The following is a 19,178-nucleotide window of genomic DNA, read 5'->3' as shown; positions in this document are numbered from 1 at the left end:
TCAACCCCGGTATACCACATCGATCCAATTCACTCTATTCCTTGCCCTCCTTTCACCCTCCTGCATGTTCAGGCCCTGATCACACAAAATCTTTTTCACTCCATCTTTCCACCTCCAATTTGGTCTCCCACTTCTCCTCGTTCCCTCCACCTCTGACACATATATCCTCTTGGTCAATCTTTCCTCACTCATTCTCTCCATGTGCCCAAACCATTTAAAAACACCCTCTTCTGCTCTCTCAACCACGCTCTTTTTATTTCCACACATCTCTCATACCCTTACGTTACTTACTCGATCAAACCACCTCACACCACACATTGTCCTCAAACATCTCATTTCCAGCACATCCATCCTCCTGCGCACAACTCTATCCATAGCCCACGCCTCGCAACCATACAACATTGTTGGAACCACTATTCCTTCAAACATACCCATTTTTGCTTTCCGAGATAATATTCTCGACTTCCACACATTCTTCAAGGCTCCCAGGATTTTCGCCCCCTCCCCCACCCTATGATCCACTTCCGCTTCCATGGTTCCATCCGTTGCCAGATCCATTACTAGATATCTAAAACACTTTACTTCCTCCAGTTTTTCTCCATTCAAACTTACCTCCCAATTGACTTGACCCTCAACCCTACTGTACGTAATTACCTTGCTCTTATTCACATTTACTCTTAACTTTTTTCTTTCACACACTTTACCAAACTCAGTCACCAGCTTCTGCAGTTTCTCACATGAATCAGCCACCAGCGCTGTATCATCAGCGAACAACAACTGACTCACTTCCCAAGCTCTCTCATCCCCACCAGACTTCATACTTGCCCCTCTTTCCAAAACTCTTGCATTCACCTCCCTAACAACCCCATCCATAAACAAATTAAACAACCATGGAGATATTTTTTTTATTATACTTTGTCGCTGTCTCCCACGTTTGCGAGGTAGCGCAAGGAAACAGACGAAAGAAATGGCCCAACCCCCCCCCATACACATGTATATACATACGCCCACACACGCAAATATACATACCTACACAGCTTTCCATGGTTTACCCCAGACGCTTCACATGCCTTGATTCAATCCACTGACAGCACGTCAACCCCAGTATACCACATCGCTCCAATTCACTCTATTCCTTGCCCTCCTTTCACCCTCCTGCATGTTCAGGCCCCGATCACACAAAATCTTTTTCACTCCATCTTTCCACCTCCAATTTGGTCTCCCTCTTCTCCTTGTTCCCTCCACCTCCAACACATATATCCTCTTGGTCAATCTTTCCTCACTCATCCTCTCCATATGCCCAAACCACTTCAAAACACCCTCTTCTGCTCTCTCAACCACGCTCTTTTTATTTCCACACATCTCTCTTACCCTTACGTTGCTCACTCGATCAAACCACCTCACACCACACATTGTCCTCAAACATCTCATTTCCAGCACATCCATCCTCCTGCGCACAACTCTATCCATAGCCCACGCCTTGCAACGATACAACATTGTTGGAACCACTATTCCTTCAAACATACCCATTTTTGCTTTCCGAGATAATGTTCTCGACTTCCACACATTCTTCAAGGCCCCCAGGATTTTCGCCCCCTCCCCCACCCTATGATCCACCTCCGCTTCCATGGTTCCATCCGCTGCCAGATCCACTCCCAGATATCTAAAACACTTCACTTCCTCCAGTTTTTCTCCATTCAAACTCACCTCCCAATTGACTTGACCCTCAACCCTACTGTACCTAATAACCTTGCTCTTATTCACATTTACTCTTAACTTTTTTCTTCCACACACTTTTCCAAACTCAGTCACCAGCTTCTGCAGTTTCTCACATGAATCAGCCACCAGCGCTGTATCATCAGCGAACAACAACTGACTCACTTCCCAAGCTCTCTCATCCCCAACAGACTTCATACTTGCCCCTCTTTCCAAAACTCTTGCATTTACCTCCCTAACAACCCCATCCATAAACATGGAGATATATATATATATATATATATATATATATATATATATATATATATTTTTTTTTTTTCTTTTTTTTTTTTTGCTTTGTCGCTGTCTCCCGCGTTTGCAAGGTAGCGCAAGGAAACAGACGAAAGAAATGGCCCAACCCACCCCCATACACATGTATATACATACGTCCACACATGCAAATATACATACCTACACAGCTTTCCATGGTTTACCCCAGACGCTTCACATGCCCTGATTCAATCCACTGACGGCACGTCAACCCCGGTATACCACATCGATCCAATTCACTCTATTCCTTGCCCTCCTTTCACCCTCCTGCATGTTCAGGCCCCGATCACACAAAATCTTTTTCACTCCATCTTTCCACCTCCAGTTTGGTCTCCCACTTCTCCTCGTTCCCTCCACCTCTGACACATATATCCTCTTGGTCAATCTTTCCTAACTCATTCTCTCCATGTGCCCAAACCATTTCAAAACACCCTCTTCTGCTCTCTCAACCACGCTCTTTTTATTTCCACACATCTCTCTTACCCTTACATTACTTACTCGATCAAACCACCTCACACCACACATTGTCCTCAAACATCTCATTTCCAGCACATCCATCCTCCTGCGCACAACTCTATCCATAGCCCACGCCTTGCAACGATACAACATTGTTGGAACCACTATTCCTTCAAACATACCCATTTTTGCTTTCCGAGATAATGTTCTCGACTTCCACACATTCTTCAAGGCTCCCAGGATTTTCGCCCCCTCCCCCACCCTATGATCCACTTCCGCTTCCATGGTTCCATCCGCTGCCAGATCCACTCCCAGATATCTAAAACACTTTACTTCCTCCAGTTTTTCTCCATTCAAACTTACCTCCCAATCGACTTGACCCTCAACCCTACTGTACCTAATAACCTTGCTCTTATTCACATTTACTCTTAACTTTCTTCTTTCACACACTTTACCAAACTCAGTCACCAGCTTCTGCAGTTTCTCACATGAATCAGCCACCAGCGCTGTACCATCAGCGAACAACAACTGACTCACTTCCCAAGCTCTCTCATCCCCAACAGACTGCATACTTGCCCCTCTTTCCAAAACTCTTGCATTCACCTCCCTAACAACCCCATCCATAAACAAATTAAACAACCATGGAGACATCACACACCCCTGTCGCAAACCTACATTCACTGAGAACCAATCACTTTCCTCTCTTCCTACATGTACACATGCCTTACATCCTCGATAAAAACTTTTCACTGCTTCTAACAACTTGCCTCCCACACCATATATTCTTAATACCTTCCACAGAGCATCTCTATCAACTCTATCATATGCCTTCTCCAGATCCATAAATGCTACATACAAATCCATTTGCTTTTCTAAGTATTTCTCACATACATTCTTCAAAGCAAACACCTGATCCACACAACCTCTACCACTTCTGAAACCACACTGCTCTTCCCCAATCTGATGCTCTGTACATGCCTTCACCCTCTCAATCAATACCCTCCCATATAATTTACCAGCAATACTCAACAAACTTATACCTCTGAAATTTGAGCACTCACTCTTATCCTCTTTGCCTTTGTACAATATGTATATGTATACACATATACATACATAAATTCCTAAATATGCTCATATACATACATATACATATCAACATATACATTCATATACATACACATACACAGTCTCATACATATATCAACATGTACATATTCGTACTTTGCTTTCCTGGACGGAAGACCGAATTCAGAAATGGGTACCTCCAAGTTTGCTAACAATTCAGGTGAAAGCTAGAAGTCTTTTTGAGACTTAGAAGGAGCGAGCGGGTAAGGATTACATAGAGAACTTCACTGCAGGTCATGGTTGGTTCAGTAGATTTAAAAGGAGATATCGCTTGCCCAACATTTGAGTCACAGATGAAGTAGCAAGTGCTGATGAAGGAGCTGCCGAAAAGGTAAAAGATATACCCAAAAATTTTTTTCCAATATACCAGTGATTTGAAAAAAAAATTTCTTCATAAAACTGGTTAAGTAGAAATGATATAATCACAATAGAACTTACATAACATAGAATATATAAATGATGAAATATGAACCAAAGAATCTTAGATGCAAGTAAAAAGAAACTACAGAATTATATGATAAAGGTGGTTAATAAAAAGAGATAATCATGATAGAAATTGAATAGATAAAAAATTCTGTGCAGATATACGAATTCTACATGCCATGCTGACATACGTCCAACTTGCATCCATTTCGAGATCCAACCGGTCGGTAAGAACAGAACTCGGACATGTGTTGAGACATAGTATGTGTATGTGTGCATATGTATATATAGGTGTATATGAGTGGATGGGTCTTTCTTTGCGTGTTTCCTGGTGCTACCTCACTGATGTGAGAAATGGCATGATAATGATAGCAACAAAATAATGTTGGTGAGATGACCTTGGTTAAGGCTTCAGTTGCCTGTGCCATTTCAGCCGACATAAAAAGAAAATAGTCATTTTGAACCTGTATTGAATCCAGAAAACTCTTTGTTAAGGTTATGATGTATTCAGACAACAATCTCTGGCCCATATTCAGAATATCCATAAAGATCCAAAATCTGAACATTGTATGGTCCTGAGGATTGCAGATTTTCCGTATTCTACATTTATTTGGAAATGATCTCAACCTTACAATTATTAAACATTCATTCATGTCACCACCTGATTGTGATAATTAAACTGCCAATTTTGCTTTTGCACCATGTTTTATATATATGTTATACATACTTATCTCTCTTTCCAGTACACCGAGACATTAAGCCTCATAATGTACTGCTTTCATTGCCAAATAGCCGGGGCCAGGTACGAGCTATGATATCTGACTTTGGTTTATGCAAACGATTAGAAACTGGTCGGATGTCATTTTCCAAAAGATCTGGAATTGCAGGAACAGAAGGTTGGATTGCCCCTGAAATGATGCTCAACACTTCAAGGCCAGTACGTTTTGATTATCAGAATGTTAAAAGTTACTGTAAATTTTATTATCGTGTAGTTGAATATAATCAGTATTAAAATAAGAAACTATCATGACTTACTTACTTCCAGACCTGCAAAGTTGACATATTTTCCCTTGGCTGTGTCTACTACTATATGCTAACTAAAGGAAAGCATCCCTTTGGTGCAGTGCTGGATCGGCAGTCAAACATCATATCCGGCATATTCAAGTAAGGAGTTGCTTTTGTTTCTTTTATCTAAATCCTGCTGGTGTGTGACATTGGCTTTCTATGATTGTACATGGTTCCTTCAGTTTTAAATGAACCATCTGCTCTAAAAGGCTTTGCCAAAACTTGCCCTTAGCTTTTGATGCAAGTTTTGTTTAACAGAAGTAGATTTTTCTTATAGCTTTAAGGTGCTGAGAAAAGTAAATTAAGAGGAAATGATACTGCTTACACTTCTTTTGTGGTGTAAAAGAACAGTTCAGTTTTACAATAAAAATACAGCTCATTCTTAAGAGAGGGCTGTTGGATTTTGAGAATTAATAAAGAAGAACTTGAAGCCATTAAAAGCATTTTTATATGAAGTTAATCTACTCATGTGTAGAGAGAAAAAATGTAAAGTAACGACTTTGAGAAAGTGCAAGTGAGATTGTAATGCAGATGTTTGGAATCAATGTATGTTTTCTTGTTGAAGATTATCAAAAATATGATTGATTATATGTAGATTGATAAATATAGGTTGAACTTGGTATTTAGAGATTTGTCTGCCTCCTACATTTTGCAGTCACTCTCATTAATAGCTTATTGGACTGGTTATAGTGTTAAGCTTATACAAGTCCTGAACACACATACAAATCCATTTGCTTTTCTAAGTATTTCTCACATACATTCTTCAAAGCAAACACCTGATCCACCCATCCTCTACCACTTCTGAAACCACACTGCTCTTCCCCAATCTGATGCTCTGTACATGCTTTCTCCCTCTCAATCAATACCTTCCCATAAAATTTCCCAGGAATACTCAACAAACTTATACCTCTGTAATTTGAGCACTGACTTTTATCCCCTTTGCTTTTGTACAATGGCACTGTGCAAGCATTCTGCCAATCCTCAAGCACCTCACCATGAGTCATACTTACATTGAATACCCTCACTAACCAGTCAACAATACAGCCATCCCCTTTTTTAATAAATTCTACCGCAGTACCATCCAAACCCGCTGCCTTGCCAGCTTTCATCTTCTGCAAAGCTTTTACTACCTCTTCTCTGTTTGCCAAATCATTCTCCCTAACCCTCTCACTTTGCACACCACCTCGACCAAAACACCCTATATCTGCCGCTCTATCATCAAACACATTCAACAAACCTTCAAAATACTCCATCTCCTTCTCACATCACCACTACCTGTTATCACCTCCCCATTTATTTTATTCATAATTTTCCTTATATTATTTGTATTATTCATGTATGTACTGGCCACTTTTGTACACATAGCATTATTCACATAAATAGATAAAGAACATTTCATTATTCACATAAATAGATAAAGAACATTTCATAAAAGATCACACTGCAAGAGAATATGAAATTGATGTGGTTAGTAGGCATGTGCATTTGGTTACCTATGAGGATGATAGAGTTACATTCTGATGATTTGTGGATGATGTGTGATACTATTTCCAGCTGTGTTATTAGGTTGCTGGTGACATCTGTGAACTAGAGATGGAATCATACATCCTAGGAAGCTAGGAATTTAAACAGAGTTGTGAAGTTAGAACATCAGTTGATTTTAGCTGCTGTTTACTGTTGAACATCAATTGATGTCATCTGCTGTTTAACCCCAAATGTCTGCAGGTGAATTTTTATGTTAGCTGAGCAATACCACAAGATGGATGTATACACATTGATATTGCAGCACTTTAGTGGTTGTCAAGTAGCACTCCTTTGACCTAGGTAGCTATCTTTTCTTTCTGCTTCTCCGACATGTGGGCTGCTGGCATTCTGTCTACAAACTTACAGTCTCTCTTTGTCATACATAGCACTTAATAACATTTATTCACACAACTCATTCTTTGTAACTCAAGATTTTTATGCATTCAGTACTGTGTGCTAGCCCTGCCTTTTGGCAAAATGGCTGGAGCAATAGACAGAAGTAGTAAGAACATTAGATAGGGGCATTAGATAGAAACATTAGGTAGTAGTAAGTTGAAACATTAGCTGGTAACATTAGGTAGAAGTAGTAGATTAGAACATTAAGAAGGAACTTTAGTAGACACATTAGGTAGAAATAGTTGGTAGGAACATTAGTTTGAAGCCTCTGAAAATGCTGCACTGAAGTTTCCCTCTGCTAGTGGCATGTTATGGGTGAAGCGGCAAAGAAGTGGCACTGGAATTCACCAGTTATGGTGACTTTTGCAGTGGCCACCCTCTTGAGGGAGTTCCCGAAGGTAACAGGCATCAGAGATTTAGATGGATAGATAGATAGATAAATGTTGAGTTTCACAGTGCCAAGTCTATGCAGTAGCTAAGTTGGGAGTGCACGATAATTTCCCATCAGTCATTCATCCTCCAAACATGTCAATGAGAACAGATTTTGATTTTTTAGGATGGAATTTGAGTGGCATTTAGCCAGATTTATTGGGCTAGGCAGATGATTCTGAATTATTTGATGATAGTGATCTGTCTTTAGGTCATGTGGAGAAATATTTATAGACACTGACTCTTTTAGCATTTAAGATTGACAAAGGTGATGCAGGAGAAAGTTTTTCACTGAACTGGAGCAAGTTTTGCCAGCATCTTCCTGACCTTGACAGCACTGCATTTGATTGGTGAAGCTGCTAAATTTGCAAGCTTTAATGATTTTGGTATTATGTAAAATTATCGATGAATCACATTGATTATAGCAAGAAAAGATGTATTATGTTTTATAGAATGTCATGAAAATTTGTAACCAGTTTTTCAGTGTTGGAAAAATAAATGATAAAACATGTTTTGGAAACCCACACACTTATTAGCATGCTGTGCTGAGACATCTGCAAAACCTTCACATATTATTAGAGAGAAAGTAGTTGACAAGTTATTGTTATATGAATTCCTTTTAAATTGTAAAGTCAGATATAATTTTTAGATAAACAAAGATGTGAAACTTATGGGTTGGAAAGAAATACTTGGTGAGACATTAAGGAGTTAAGAGTTAAGGATGCTTACAGGCATATGATTTATCCTGTTGTGAGAAACAGTTTTGGTTCTCATAGGAATTAACTTGGCTTGTACATGATATTACCATTTCTTACTAGAAAGATATCCTAAAAAAGGAGTTCTCCTCAGATTTTTTAGATATTCAAAATCGCAGAAGTGACCAGTCCTACCTTACTAGCCTGATATACTGGTACTGATACCAAGTAGTTCTTGTCTTTGTCCAGAAGTCTTCCTTGCTCCATTCAGGTTTTTACTTGGCTTGGATTAGCTGATTTGCCCAGCCTGGTTGTTTCTTTCCTATAGGGAATGAATAGTTGGACTACTGATGTGCCTCAGCAGTTGGTTCCCGGGAGAGGAATCAATGTTGATTAGGGAACTTTCTGGAGGAGAATCAGCAGTGCAGATCAGTTTAGGATCATAACAAGACTGCTGGCTAGATGATGACATTTTGAGTGAATAGGCATCTCCATTCCCTTTTTCAGAATCTTCAGGGGACTATTTTCTATGAACTGTTGTTTTCCTGGATCTGGCACATGAGGATTTCTTCCAGGATCCTTTGAGTCTGATATTTTCTTCTACATAATGGTTTGGATGGCTAATTCGGTGGAATGGGCATCCTCTCTACAGGTCATGAAATATGGCCTTTTGGTAGAAGCAGCAAACATCCTTGCAAGTCAGCTGTAAGTTGTTTGATTCCTCATTTGCCTGAATAACTGGATTTCCAGTCAAGGGACTTTGTTAGTCTTGGACAGAGGGCCTCATGAACATGGCTTCTGCAGCAACATCTGAAAAATGATTCCATGTAACAGGAGCTTCATTTGAATGAGAGGTTGGATAATTTGTGCAGATGTCGTGATCTTTAATTAGAACAGTTAACCAGTTATCTCTCTCCCCCATTTATCTCCTGGATGGAAGGGATCTGTTCCCAGCTAATTGGGAAACGACAGAAACTGCAACCAAAATCACAAAAAAGAAGTAGCTGACTGGCAACTTGGAACAGAGAAAGAACCATTCCACAGTTAACCATAGATTTAACTTGACTGTCCCTGAACAACCACCTTTCAATCGCAGTTCACTTACTGGAACAACCACAAAGAAAATCAAGAACTAAACCTTGGGAAAAAGTAGAATAGATAGAGGCAAATCAGCTTGCTACTTCGAAAAGGACTTCAGCGCCTTCTCAACATGTACAATGCAATGCTAGACACAGGATACTTTCTGCAAAGGTTCAAAGAAACCAGTGTAACACTGATACTGAAATGAGGTATGCCAGACATACCCAAAGAACTACAGCCCCATATCCCTCTTGGAAGTCCATGGGAAACATTTTGAAAGAATAATGATCCTTAGGTTAAGAGGATATTTGGAAAACAATAACCACAATAACTCTAATCAATATGGCTTCTAAAGAGGCAAAAGAGCAACCTCAGTAACTGTGATTGCAGTGGAAAGAGTTGTCACCTTTAGAGGGTGAGGAATAAACGATACAATTATATAAAGAGACATAAGAATATCCTTGACAAAGTGTAGATGAATGGCCTATAGTATAAATTAATGAATAGATAAAGATAAGTAGATAGACGTTTATTGGATTTAGGCCACTAATTGATTGAAAATACACAACACATTGAAAACACCTTAGATCTGCATGAATGATCTCTGATTTAAGCAGTTGGTTTATACATAAGAGGGGCAGCCTGGAAAGCATGGCAGAGACTTGAAGGCATTGATGATACAAACTATAGACACATCCAAGGTCTTGACAAGAGTACAAACATGGAACAACCTTGGTTCCCTTGAAACCTGTAAGTGCTCAGGGAGGCTCCAGTCATCCATTAATGTATACAATGAACAATGTTTAGTTTCACTAAATGAATCTCCTTAAAAAACCAAAGATTCAATATGAATACATATACACCCCATGTCTGCTGGGTGTATAAAGACAAGGCACCAACAACATGCTTCTAGAAGATCAAGGGAATGCATCAAAAACATACACCTTACACATGTACACACTTCAGTCTTTTCTTCAATTTCAAATTATGCCTTCCTCTGTCCCACCTCTTCTTCCACTCTAACCACCCCATAAAAAAGAAATAGGATTTGGGGATATGAGGTTTATAGCCCAAAGTAGTTGAAAAACTTGAGGCCTAGAATTCTTTTCAGCTTGTTATCCTTTCTAACTTTTGTCTTAAGTTTTATAGAACCCATCAGATTTTATTCAGGAGCATATGTCAAAGATCTGGTCCTTGGAATTTAAGCACGCAAGTTTTCAGATCTTGAATAGCATGAGATGTGAAAAGCATATATTGTTACCTCAATAGTTTTCTTTATTGCTTCAGAGCCTTGGCAGTTGGACTGGAACCTGTTCTATTTTGTTGTGAAAGATTCAGGTTAAGTTCAAATGTTTTATATTTCAGAGTTCTTTAGTAGCCTTGCTTTGAATTTTGGGGCTAGTGATTCTTCAGGAGAGCCTTAGGGCTCATTTTTTCTTACAATCAGTGAATATTTTCTCTTTCCTTAAAGTGCCTCTATGGTTCATCATGAGAAATCCCTCTTGACAACCACTGATGCAAAGATAAATGTAATGTGTTACAGCACATAAAGAACTGCTTTTTATGTTTGGTGAAAATCAGGTGAATGATGTTCATTGGAGATTCTAAGGGGAAAATATGTTAATATATAGGCATCTTAGAGCCTCTCTGCTTTGGGAACATTTCTGCCTAGGACCACGTGACTTATTTTCATGAACCTTTTTTGTGTATATTCTGAAGTAATAATAATGTAACCTCCACTGATGGCCTTGGAGGTTTTTATCATTGAGGTCTTTGCTTGTTACTGTAACATATCCATCAATTGTACCCTGCTCTAGGAATAAAGGGTTGTTATGCTCTGGCCTTGAAGTTGCCAGGGCAGAAGGACCCCCTGTAGTGATATACTTAGCCTTTTTTGAAATATTCATTTTTCTAACCTTCCCTTTTCATGGTTCAAGGGACAGACTGACCCCAAAGAGAAATATAAGTTCTTAAGTATGAAAAATTCTGTCTTTCTTGAATGGTGTCCTGTGGGTATTTCCTGGTTTTCCTTTCTGTCTGTCTTTTCTTTCTTTTTCACCAAACCTTTCTTTGATATTGGTCACCATTACAAGAATAATGAGTTATGTCTTGGCTGAGATGATGGGGGTTGTTAATTGGACAGAGAGTGGGCCTGTTCCAAGCCATGCTGTTAACAATCTAATTAGTGATTAACAAGGGTGATAAGCATACGTCTCAAAAGTAAGATAGGATTAAGAGGTTTCTAACCAGCAGATGTCTGAAATATCTGTCATGGCTTACCAAACCCAATTAGAGAGAAAGAACTCATTATACTTCTGAACTTGTGTTTCTAAATCATTGCGCTGTCGTATTTTTTGTTTCTACATATGTCAGTTAAGAATGCAGTTTTTTCATACTTTGTTGCTGTTTCCCACATTAGTGAGGTAGCTCCAGGAACAGATGAAGAAAGGCTACATCTTCTCACAGCCATTCTCTAGCTGTCAAATGTAATGCACCGAAACCACAACCAGGCCTCACAGTACCATTCCATGATTTACCCTGGATGTTTCAAATGCCCTGGTTCAGTCCATTGACAGCACTTCGACCCCAGTGTACATCATTTCAATTCACTCTATCCTGTGCATGCCTTTCACTCTCTTGTATGTTCAGGCCCCAGTTGCTCTAAATCTTCTTCACCCCATGTTTTCACCTTCAGTTTGGTCTGTCTGTTCTCCTTCCCTTCTCTTCTGACATGTATGTCCTCTCTGTCAACCTTTCCTCACTCATTCTCTCCATATGTCCAAACCATTTCAGCACACCTTCAGTTTTCTCAACCACATTCTTTTTGTTACCACACATCTTTCTTACCCTTTCATTTCTCACATCACCTCCTCAGTCATTTTATTTTAAACATATCCACCCTCCCCTGCACAGCCTTATCTATATCCTATACCTCACATCCATATGATACTGCTGGGACTACTATACCCTCAAATGCCCATTGTTGCCCTCTCTTTCCACACATTTTTTCAGCACTCCTAGAACCTAGGTCCCCTCCCCGACCCAGTGACTCACTTCCGCTTCCATGGTTCCATTCACTACCATGTTCACTTCGAGTTTTCTCCGTTCTTACTTGCACCCCATCTAAGCTGTCCATCAACCCTGCTAAACCTAATAACCTTGCTTTTATTCACATTTACTCTCAACTTCCCCCATTTACACATACTTCCAAACTGTCACCATCTTTTGCAGTTTCATACTCAGATCTGCCACCAGGGCTGTATCCTCAGCAAACAACAAGTGATTCACTTCCCAGGCATTCTCTTCCCCCACAGACTGCAAACTTGCCTCTCTGTCCAAGACTTTTGCATTTATCTCCCTCATCATCCCATCCCTAAACAAACTGGACAGCTATGGTGGCAATACACGCCCTTGTGCAATTTGTCCTTATTAAAGAACCGTGAAATATAATTTTGAGTGTGCACCTTGAACTCTTTCCCTGCTCTGATCCTCAACTGTGGATTCTTCTACAGGTTATTCAGGTCTTCATATGTGGATTTAGTGGTTCCACCCCTCATTTGAATTCCCAGAGGATTTTTGTTTCCACCAATTATCAATAGATGCTACTAGCATCCTCTTGCCATTGTTGTATAATATATCACTTGCCTCAATTATCTATAGATTATCATAGATGATGCATGTATATTGACTTTGCATGTTGACACTCATAATTATCCATAATTATTGAGTATTTACAGTAAATAGAATTATTGTTATTAAGTGATGAAGAGGGTGGTGGCATGCACAGTGCAACAGACTAGGGAGGAACTGTGTGGCTCCAGGAGTGGTAGAGGTTGTGTGGATCAGGTGTTTGCTTTGAAGAACATGTATGAGAAATACTTGGGGAAACAGAAGGATAAGTGAGTGGCATTTATAGAGCTAGAGAAAGCACATGATAGGGTTGATAGAGATGTTCAGTGGAAGGGGTGCTACAAATGTATGGTGTGGAAGGAAAGCTGGGGAGGAACTGTGTGGCTCCAGGAGTGGCAGAGGTTGTGTGGATCAGGTGTTTGCTATGAAGAATGTGTATGAGAAATACTTGGGGAGACAGAAGGATAAGTGAGTGGCATTTATGGAGCTAGAGAAAGCACATGATAGCGTTGATAGAGATGAATGGTGTGGAAGGAAAGCTTCTATCAAGAGAGTAAGGTGTGCAGAGGGTGAGAGTTACAGATGAAGGTTGGTCTGTGGCAGGGGAGTGTGATTATTCTTTGGCTGTTTAATTTGTTAGATGTATTGGTGAGGGAGATGAATGCAAAGGTTTTGGAGGAAGGTGTAGGTATGCAGTCTGTTGGGGGTAAGAGGGCCTGTAAGGTGAGTCAGTTGTCTATGCTGATGATATGGCACTGTTGGCAAATTTAAGTGAGAAACTGCAGAAGCTGGTGTTTTAGTTTGGTAGAATGTGTGAAAGGAGAAAGTTGAGAGTAAATTTGAATAAAAGTAAGGTGATTAGGTTTAGCAGTTAAAAGAGACAGGTTGTGTGGAGAGTGAATTTGAATGGAAAGACTTGAAGTGTAGTTTTAGATACCGGCAAGTGGATATGGCTGCAAATGGAGCCTTGGGAGCTGAACTTAGCCATAGGGTGGGTGAGGGGCAGAGGTCTTTAAGTGTTTTTTTGATGGTACAGAAGTCCTGTTTATGCAATATTGATGTGAGGCATGAGCTTTTGACGTAAGTGTAAAGAATAGGGTGAATGTGTTGGAAATGAAATGTGTGAGGACAGCATGTGGTGTAAGGAGGGTTGATCAAATAAGAAATGATATTGTAAGAGAAGGGTGTGGTAGTAAGAGGAGTATGTATGAGAGAGTCAAAGAGGGTTAGCTGAAATGGTTTGGACACATGTAGACAATGAGTGAGGAAAGGATGACTAAGAGGCTATACATGTTGGAAAGGGAAGGAACAAGGAAGAGGGGGAAACCAAGGAGAAGGTGAAAAGATGGAGTGAAAGATGCTTTGATTTCTTAGGGGACTCAACATGCACAAAGGTGTGAGGCATTGAAGGGATATAGTGAATTGTAGCAATTAGCTGGGAGTATTAGGTAGAAATAGTAGGTTGGAACATGAGGTAGAAGAACTTGGAAGGAACATTATGTAAGAGCCTCTGAAAACACTGTGCTAGAGTTGCCCTTGCCTGATGACCTGTTGATGGTAAGGCACTAAAGGATAAGAAGCAGCACTGGAGTTCAACAGTTATGGAGGCTCTTCTACCCTGGCAATCCCCTTGAGGGAGTTCCCAGACGGATTGGGTGTTAGAGATATAGATAGGTAGTTAGGAGCAATGTAGTTTACAGAAGAAGACGTGCTCTCACATGGCTAAGGTAGGGCATATGAAGTGCTTTGGGAAAGCCATAGAAAGGTCTTTGGGGCTTGGTTGTGGAGAGGGAGCTCTGGATGCAAAGCATGTAGATGATAGCTAGAAAATGGATGTTAGTGGAAGAGGCCATTTCTTTGTCTGTTCCTGGCATCACCGCGCTGATTTGTTAATGACAGAACAGAAAGAGAAATGAGTATTTGTACAAGGCAAAGCAAAAACTAGAACAGAATATTTCAAGGCATTTTTTGACAAAGAAAAGTTAAATAATTTGTCTGTGAGACAACAAAATGCTGTGGGTTTTGCTTAAGTTATATCTTTACACTGGCTTTCATGGATTCCATTAGTCATTATTTAAATGTTGTGATTGTGAGCTCATTTGAATGACAGTCATTCCATGCTAAGTGTTTTCAGACATGTCCTTTGTCTTATGATTACATATTGTTATATTTAGAATTGAGAAAAACAACTTTTCTAAGGTTTTACTCTGCCATAACTTGGTTTGAATCTTAGCATAATTAAGTTATTGTGAATTAATCTCTGTTATTATTATTGATTTCTGTGATCTGTTTTATCCATGCAAATTTCATAGACTTGCAATGTATTTCATTACCACAGTGTTGGTTTGTTCTTTGAAAGGTCAGAATAACTGGTAATAAAGATAAGCCCAGACCTCTCAGCCTAGCGGACACTGAGAGTCAGAGCTCAAAGATTTGCTAAAGGCGCTCTGCTACACCTTGCACCCTCCTTGCTTGAGAGATAAGGGGTAAACATCAACAGACAATTATCGACGCAAATTGTGTCCGCAGAGAATTTCCTTCTAAGCTGGGAGCATGGTGCCCTTTGGGTCACACTTGTCAGAGGTGTTGGATAGTGTTAGGATGATCTCCTCAGTGGTTCTCATGTTAGTCTGTAAAAGTTAGGACAGAGAATCCCAGCAAGTTCACTGTAGGAACCATTATCAACTTTTAGATTTCTATTTTTCATATAACTATATCAGCTTTTATTAACAGAATATTTTTATTTTATGATGCTTTATTAGTTAAAAGTTTCTCCTACGTGAATGGCACTTCCATTTCAGACTTAATGATTTACATGAAGAGAAGGATGCAATCTGCAGGACACTGATTGAGAGGATGTTGAGTAGCAAACCTTCTGAGCGCCCACCCACATCAGCTATTCTTAAACATCCTTTTTACTGGAGCCCTGAGAAGGTGCTTACCTTCTTTCAGGTAAGAGTAATCTCCAGGAGTATATTGCCCTTTCTGTCACTTTGCTTAGGATGTGATAATGTAAGAAACTCATAGATTAGTGTGGTGAAAGTTAGAGGGCATACAGATAATTCAAAGAGAAAAACCTACAAACTATCAAAGTGACTTAGTGACAATTAAAGTAAGTTGAGAACTTGACTTGAAATATTTAAGTTTCTTCTTCAACATAGCTATAGTCTTGCTTTCACCCACTGTAATGGGTAGATCATTCCAGTTAGACTTTTGTGGTACAGGGGTTAGTGTTCCTGACTAAGATGCTTTCATGGGCCGCCCAGGGCCAAGCATGTAGGCTTGAATCCTGGCTGCAACAATCGGCCCACAGTCAACCCAATTATTCATCCTCCCTTTCAGGAGGGTGGATATGCTGGAAATGAGATGTTTGAGGACAATATAAGGTGTGAGGTGGTTTGATTGAGTAAGTAATGAAAGGGTAAGAGAGATGTGTGGTGGTAAAAAGAGTGTGGTTGAGAGAGCAGAGGAGGGTGTTTTGAAATGGTTTGGTCACATGGAGAGAATGAGTGAGGAAAGATTGACCAAGAGGATATATGTGTCGGAGGTGAAGGGAACAAGGAGAAGTGGGAGACCAAATTGGAGGTGGAAAGATGGAGTGAAAAAGATTTTGAGTGATCGAGACCTGAACATGCAGGAGGGTGAAAGGCGTGCAAGGAATAGAGTGAATTGGAACGATGTGGTATCCCGGGGTCCACGTGCTATTAATGGATTGAACCAGGGCATGTGAAGCATCTGGGGTAAACCATGGAAAGTTCTTTGGGGCCTGGATGTGGAAAGGGAGCTGTGGTTTCGGTACATTATTACACGACAGCTAGAGACTGAGTGTGAATGAATGTGGCCTTTGTTGTCTTTTACTAGCACTACCTCGCGCACATTTGGGGGTAGGGGGTTGGTATTTCATGTGTGGCAGGGTGGCGATGGGAATGAATAAGGGCAGACAGTATGAATTATGTACATGTGTATATATGGATATGTCTGTGTATGTATATATATGTATACGTTGAGATGTATAGGTATGTATATTTGTGTGTGTGGACATGTATGTATATACATGTGTATGTGGGTGGGTTGGGCCATTTCTTTCGTCTGTTTCCTTGCGCTATCTTGCTAACACGGGAGATAGTGACAAAGCAAAATAAATAAAAAGATAAATAGATATGACCTTCCATAATGATGCCACTTGCTTACTTTCCTTTTCTGCTTCTTTTTGTAGGTCTACCCTTTTACTTTGTTGTACCTGATTAAAACAAGCTGGACCTTACTAATCACATCAGACTGTGCCAGTAAGCACAGCTGTGCAAGGTTTTCTGGGTTGAATTCTAAGAAATAAGGAAGTGATTGGTCATTTATGAGCAAGACTTCATTATTTAGCTTTTCTTTCTTAGAATCAGTTGTTAAGTGGAGATAACATGTCATTCAACTTCAGAGAGAAAATAACAGCTTTATCATTGGTATCAATTTTCAAAATTTTTACTATGTATCAGAAATTTTTAAAACCACAACAGAAATTTATTTGTATCCATTAGTTAATTTTACTCATTCATTTTTAAAGGATGTTAGTGACCGTGTAGAGAAAGAAGGTGGAGACAGTATGATTGTAATGAACCTAGAGCGTGGTGGTGTGGATGTTGTACTTGGAGACTGGAGACAACACATGCATCCTACCATAGCTGAAGACCTGCGCAGGTTTCGAGACTACAAGGGACGCTCTGTAAGAGATTTGCTCCGTGCCCTTAGGAATAAGGTAAAAGAGGATATTTTTCATTATTTGTTCATAGACTTTAATTTTGTTGATTTTTTTTATTTTCTTTTGCTATTATTTTGTGTATCATTTATCTCTCAGCAACAGACAAATACTGATTGAGCAGCATGTGTTAAGAATCATCCCTAGACAGAGAGTTGTATTTTTTCTTTTTGTTTACATTGACAATAACTGCGTGTACATGTAGGTAGGGCAGGGAGTTAGTGTATGTGTATCAAACAGACACTGTCATCATATATAGTTTCTTCAGTCATGAAACATGCTTTTAATAAAATCAAACTTTATAGTTTGATCAATTTTGTCATTAGCTTCTGTAAAAGGAAAAGCATTTGGTGTGGAAGTTACAGTCTTGCTTATCCTCTGTTCAAATGAGAATTCTATATGTAAATATCTTTTCATTTGTTACTGCAGACTTAGTTGGTTACTATGTATCATGTTTAATTCATGGGTTAGAGTGGTGTTCTTTGAATCCTCATAACTCAGCTTTTTACATATTATAGGTACACCACCGATTTTCCAGTACTCTTGGTTCCAAAGCTTTGCCGGATTAACCATTTTGTTGCATCAACTGTGGTCATGTAATAATAATTCATCAAAACACCTCTAACCCTCTAATTATACATCTCCCATGTGTCTAAAGTATACCATGGACTACTGAAAATTTAAATTAAACAAATATTAAATGTTTGAGCAACCTAAGATGGTAAGTCTGTCCTTAGATTGAATCCTGTGGCATCTTCTTCTTATGTTGGTAGTGTTTTCCTAGGTGTGCATCGCCAGAATAACGCGTTTTCATCTGCATTAAACACCTGCTCAGGACTGAGGTGCTCGTCAGCTACGAGTTTCACAAATTCATCCACATACTTGGCAGCTCCGCCATGTTTTGCAGACCACTTTTCTCCGCACACTTTATTTGTGGAAATTCCATGATGCTTCTTGATCTTTGAAGCCATCCTTCACTGTAGTCATGCTCATGTTGTAATTCAAGTTCTTTATGGAACAATTTAGCCTGGTTCATTATCATGCAACCTGACAAGGCCACTCCATCACTCCGATGCTGTCGAGACCATTTCATCATCACTCGATCGTACTCAGTACTCTTTACCATCTTTCATAGTTTTTCTAATCGTCATTTGCTTGGAATCGAGGTCTGTATAGAATTTCAATATTTTCTCCCTTTGCTTTTTTATATCATGATGAACCAATACTGTAGATGTCATACAGTTTACGCACCAAAACACCACAGTCCATTTTTTCAACAGTTCTACTTTATCTTGGATCGATATGGATTGGTGTTGATATTTGACACTATGACTGACACTCTCATATGTCTTAGAAGCCATAGCTAGGGTTGAATTTAAGCAAAATAAGCTAAAAATCTCACAGAATTGCGGTATCACCACCGAGTGCAGTGTAAAGAATGTAAATAAGCATGCCCTACACACAACGATGTCTGGGGCCGCCCATTAAACTAGTCTGGTGGCTGCAGTAATTTCAAGTTCCCTCACATAATTTTGTCTCGACTAAATGACGTGCTGAACCATCAATTGCCGGAAATTCGGTGG

The 19,178-nt window shown here is 39.6% G+C and overlaps 1 protein-coding gene across 4 annotated transcripts in view; it reads left to right on the top strand.

Annotated features, from left to right (window-relative positions):
- Positions 1-19,178, top strand: part of Ire1 (serine/threonine-protein kinase/endoribonuclease Ire1) — a 119,913-nt gene that overhangs the window by 82,933 nt on the left and 17,802 nt on the right. For all 4 annotated transcript variants that reach the window (XM_071688978.1, XM_071688891.1, XM_071689169.1 and 1 more), the window contains exons 14-17: positions 4,773-4,966; positions 5,075-5,193; positions 15,650-15,800; positions 17,404-17,595. In XM_071688978.1, coding sequence (XP_071545079.1) covers positions 4,773-4,966; positions 5,075-5,193; positions 15,650-15,800; positions 17,404-17,595 — 656 coding nt within the window. The remainder of the gene's footprint in view (positions 1-4,772; positions 4,967-5,074; positions 5,194-15,649; positions 15,801-17,403; positions 17,596-19,178) is intronic.

This window comes from Panulirus ornatus, chromosome 1 (genome assembly GCF_036320965.1).
Source record: "Panulirus ornatus isolate Po-2019 chromosome 1, ASM3632096v1, whole genome shotgun sequence".
Classification (NCBI taxonomy): Eukaryota; Metazoa; Arthropoda; class Malacostraca; order Decapoda; family Palinuridae; genus Panulirus; species Panulirus ornatus.
Note: the sequence above shows the minus strand (reverse complement) of the source record. Positions and strands in the feature narration are given on the sequence as shown.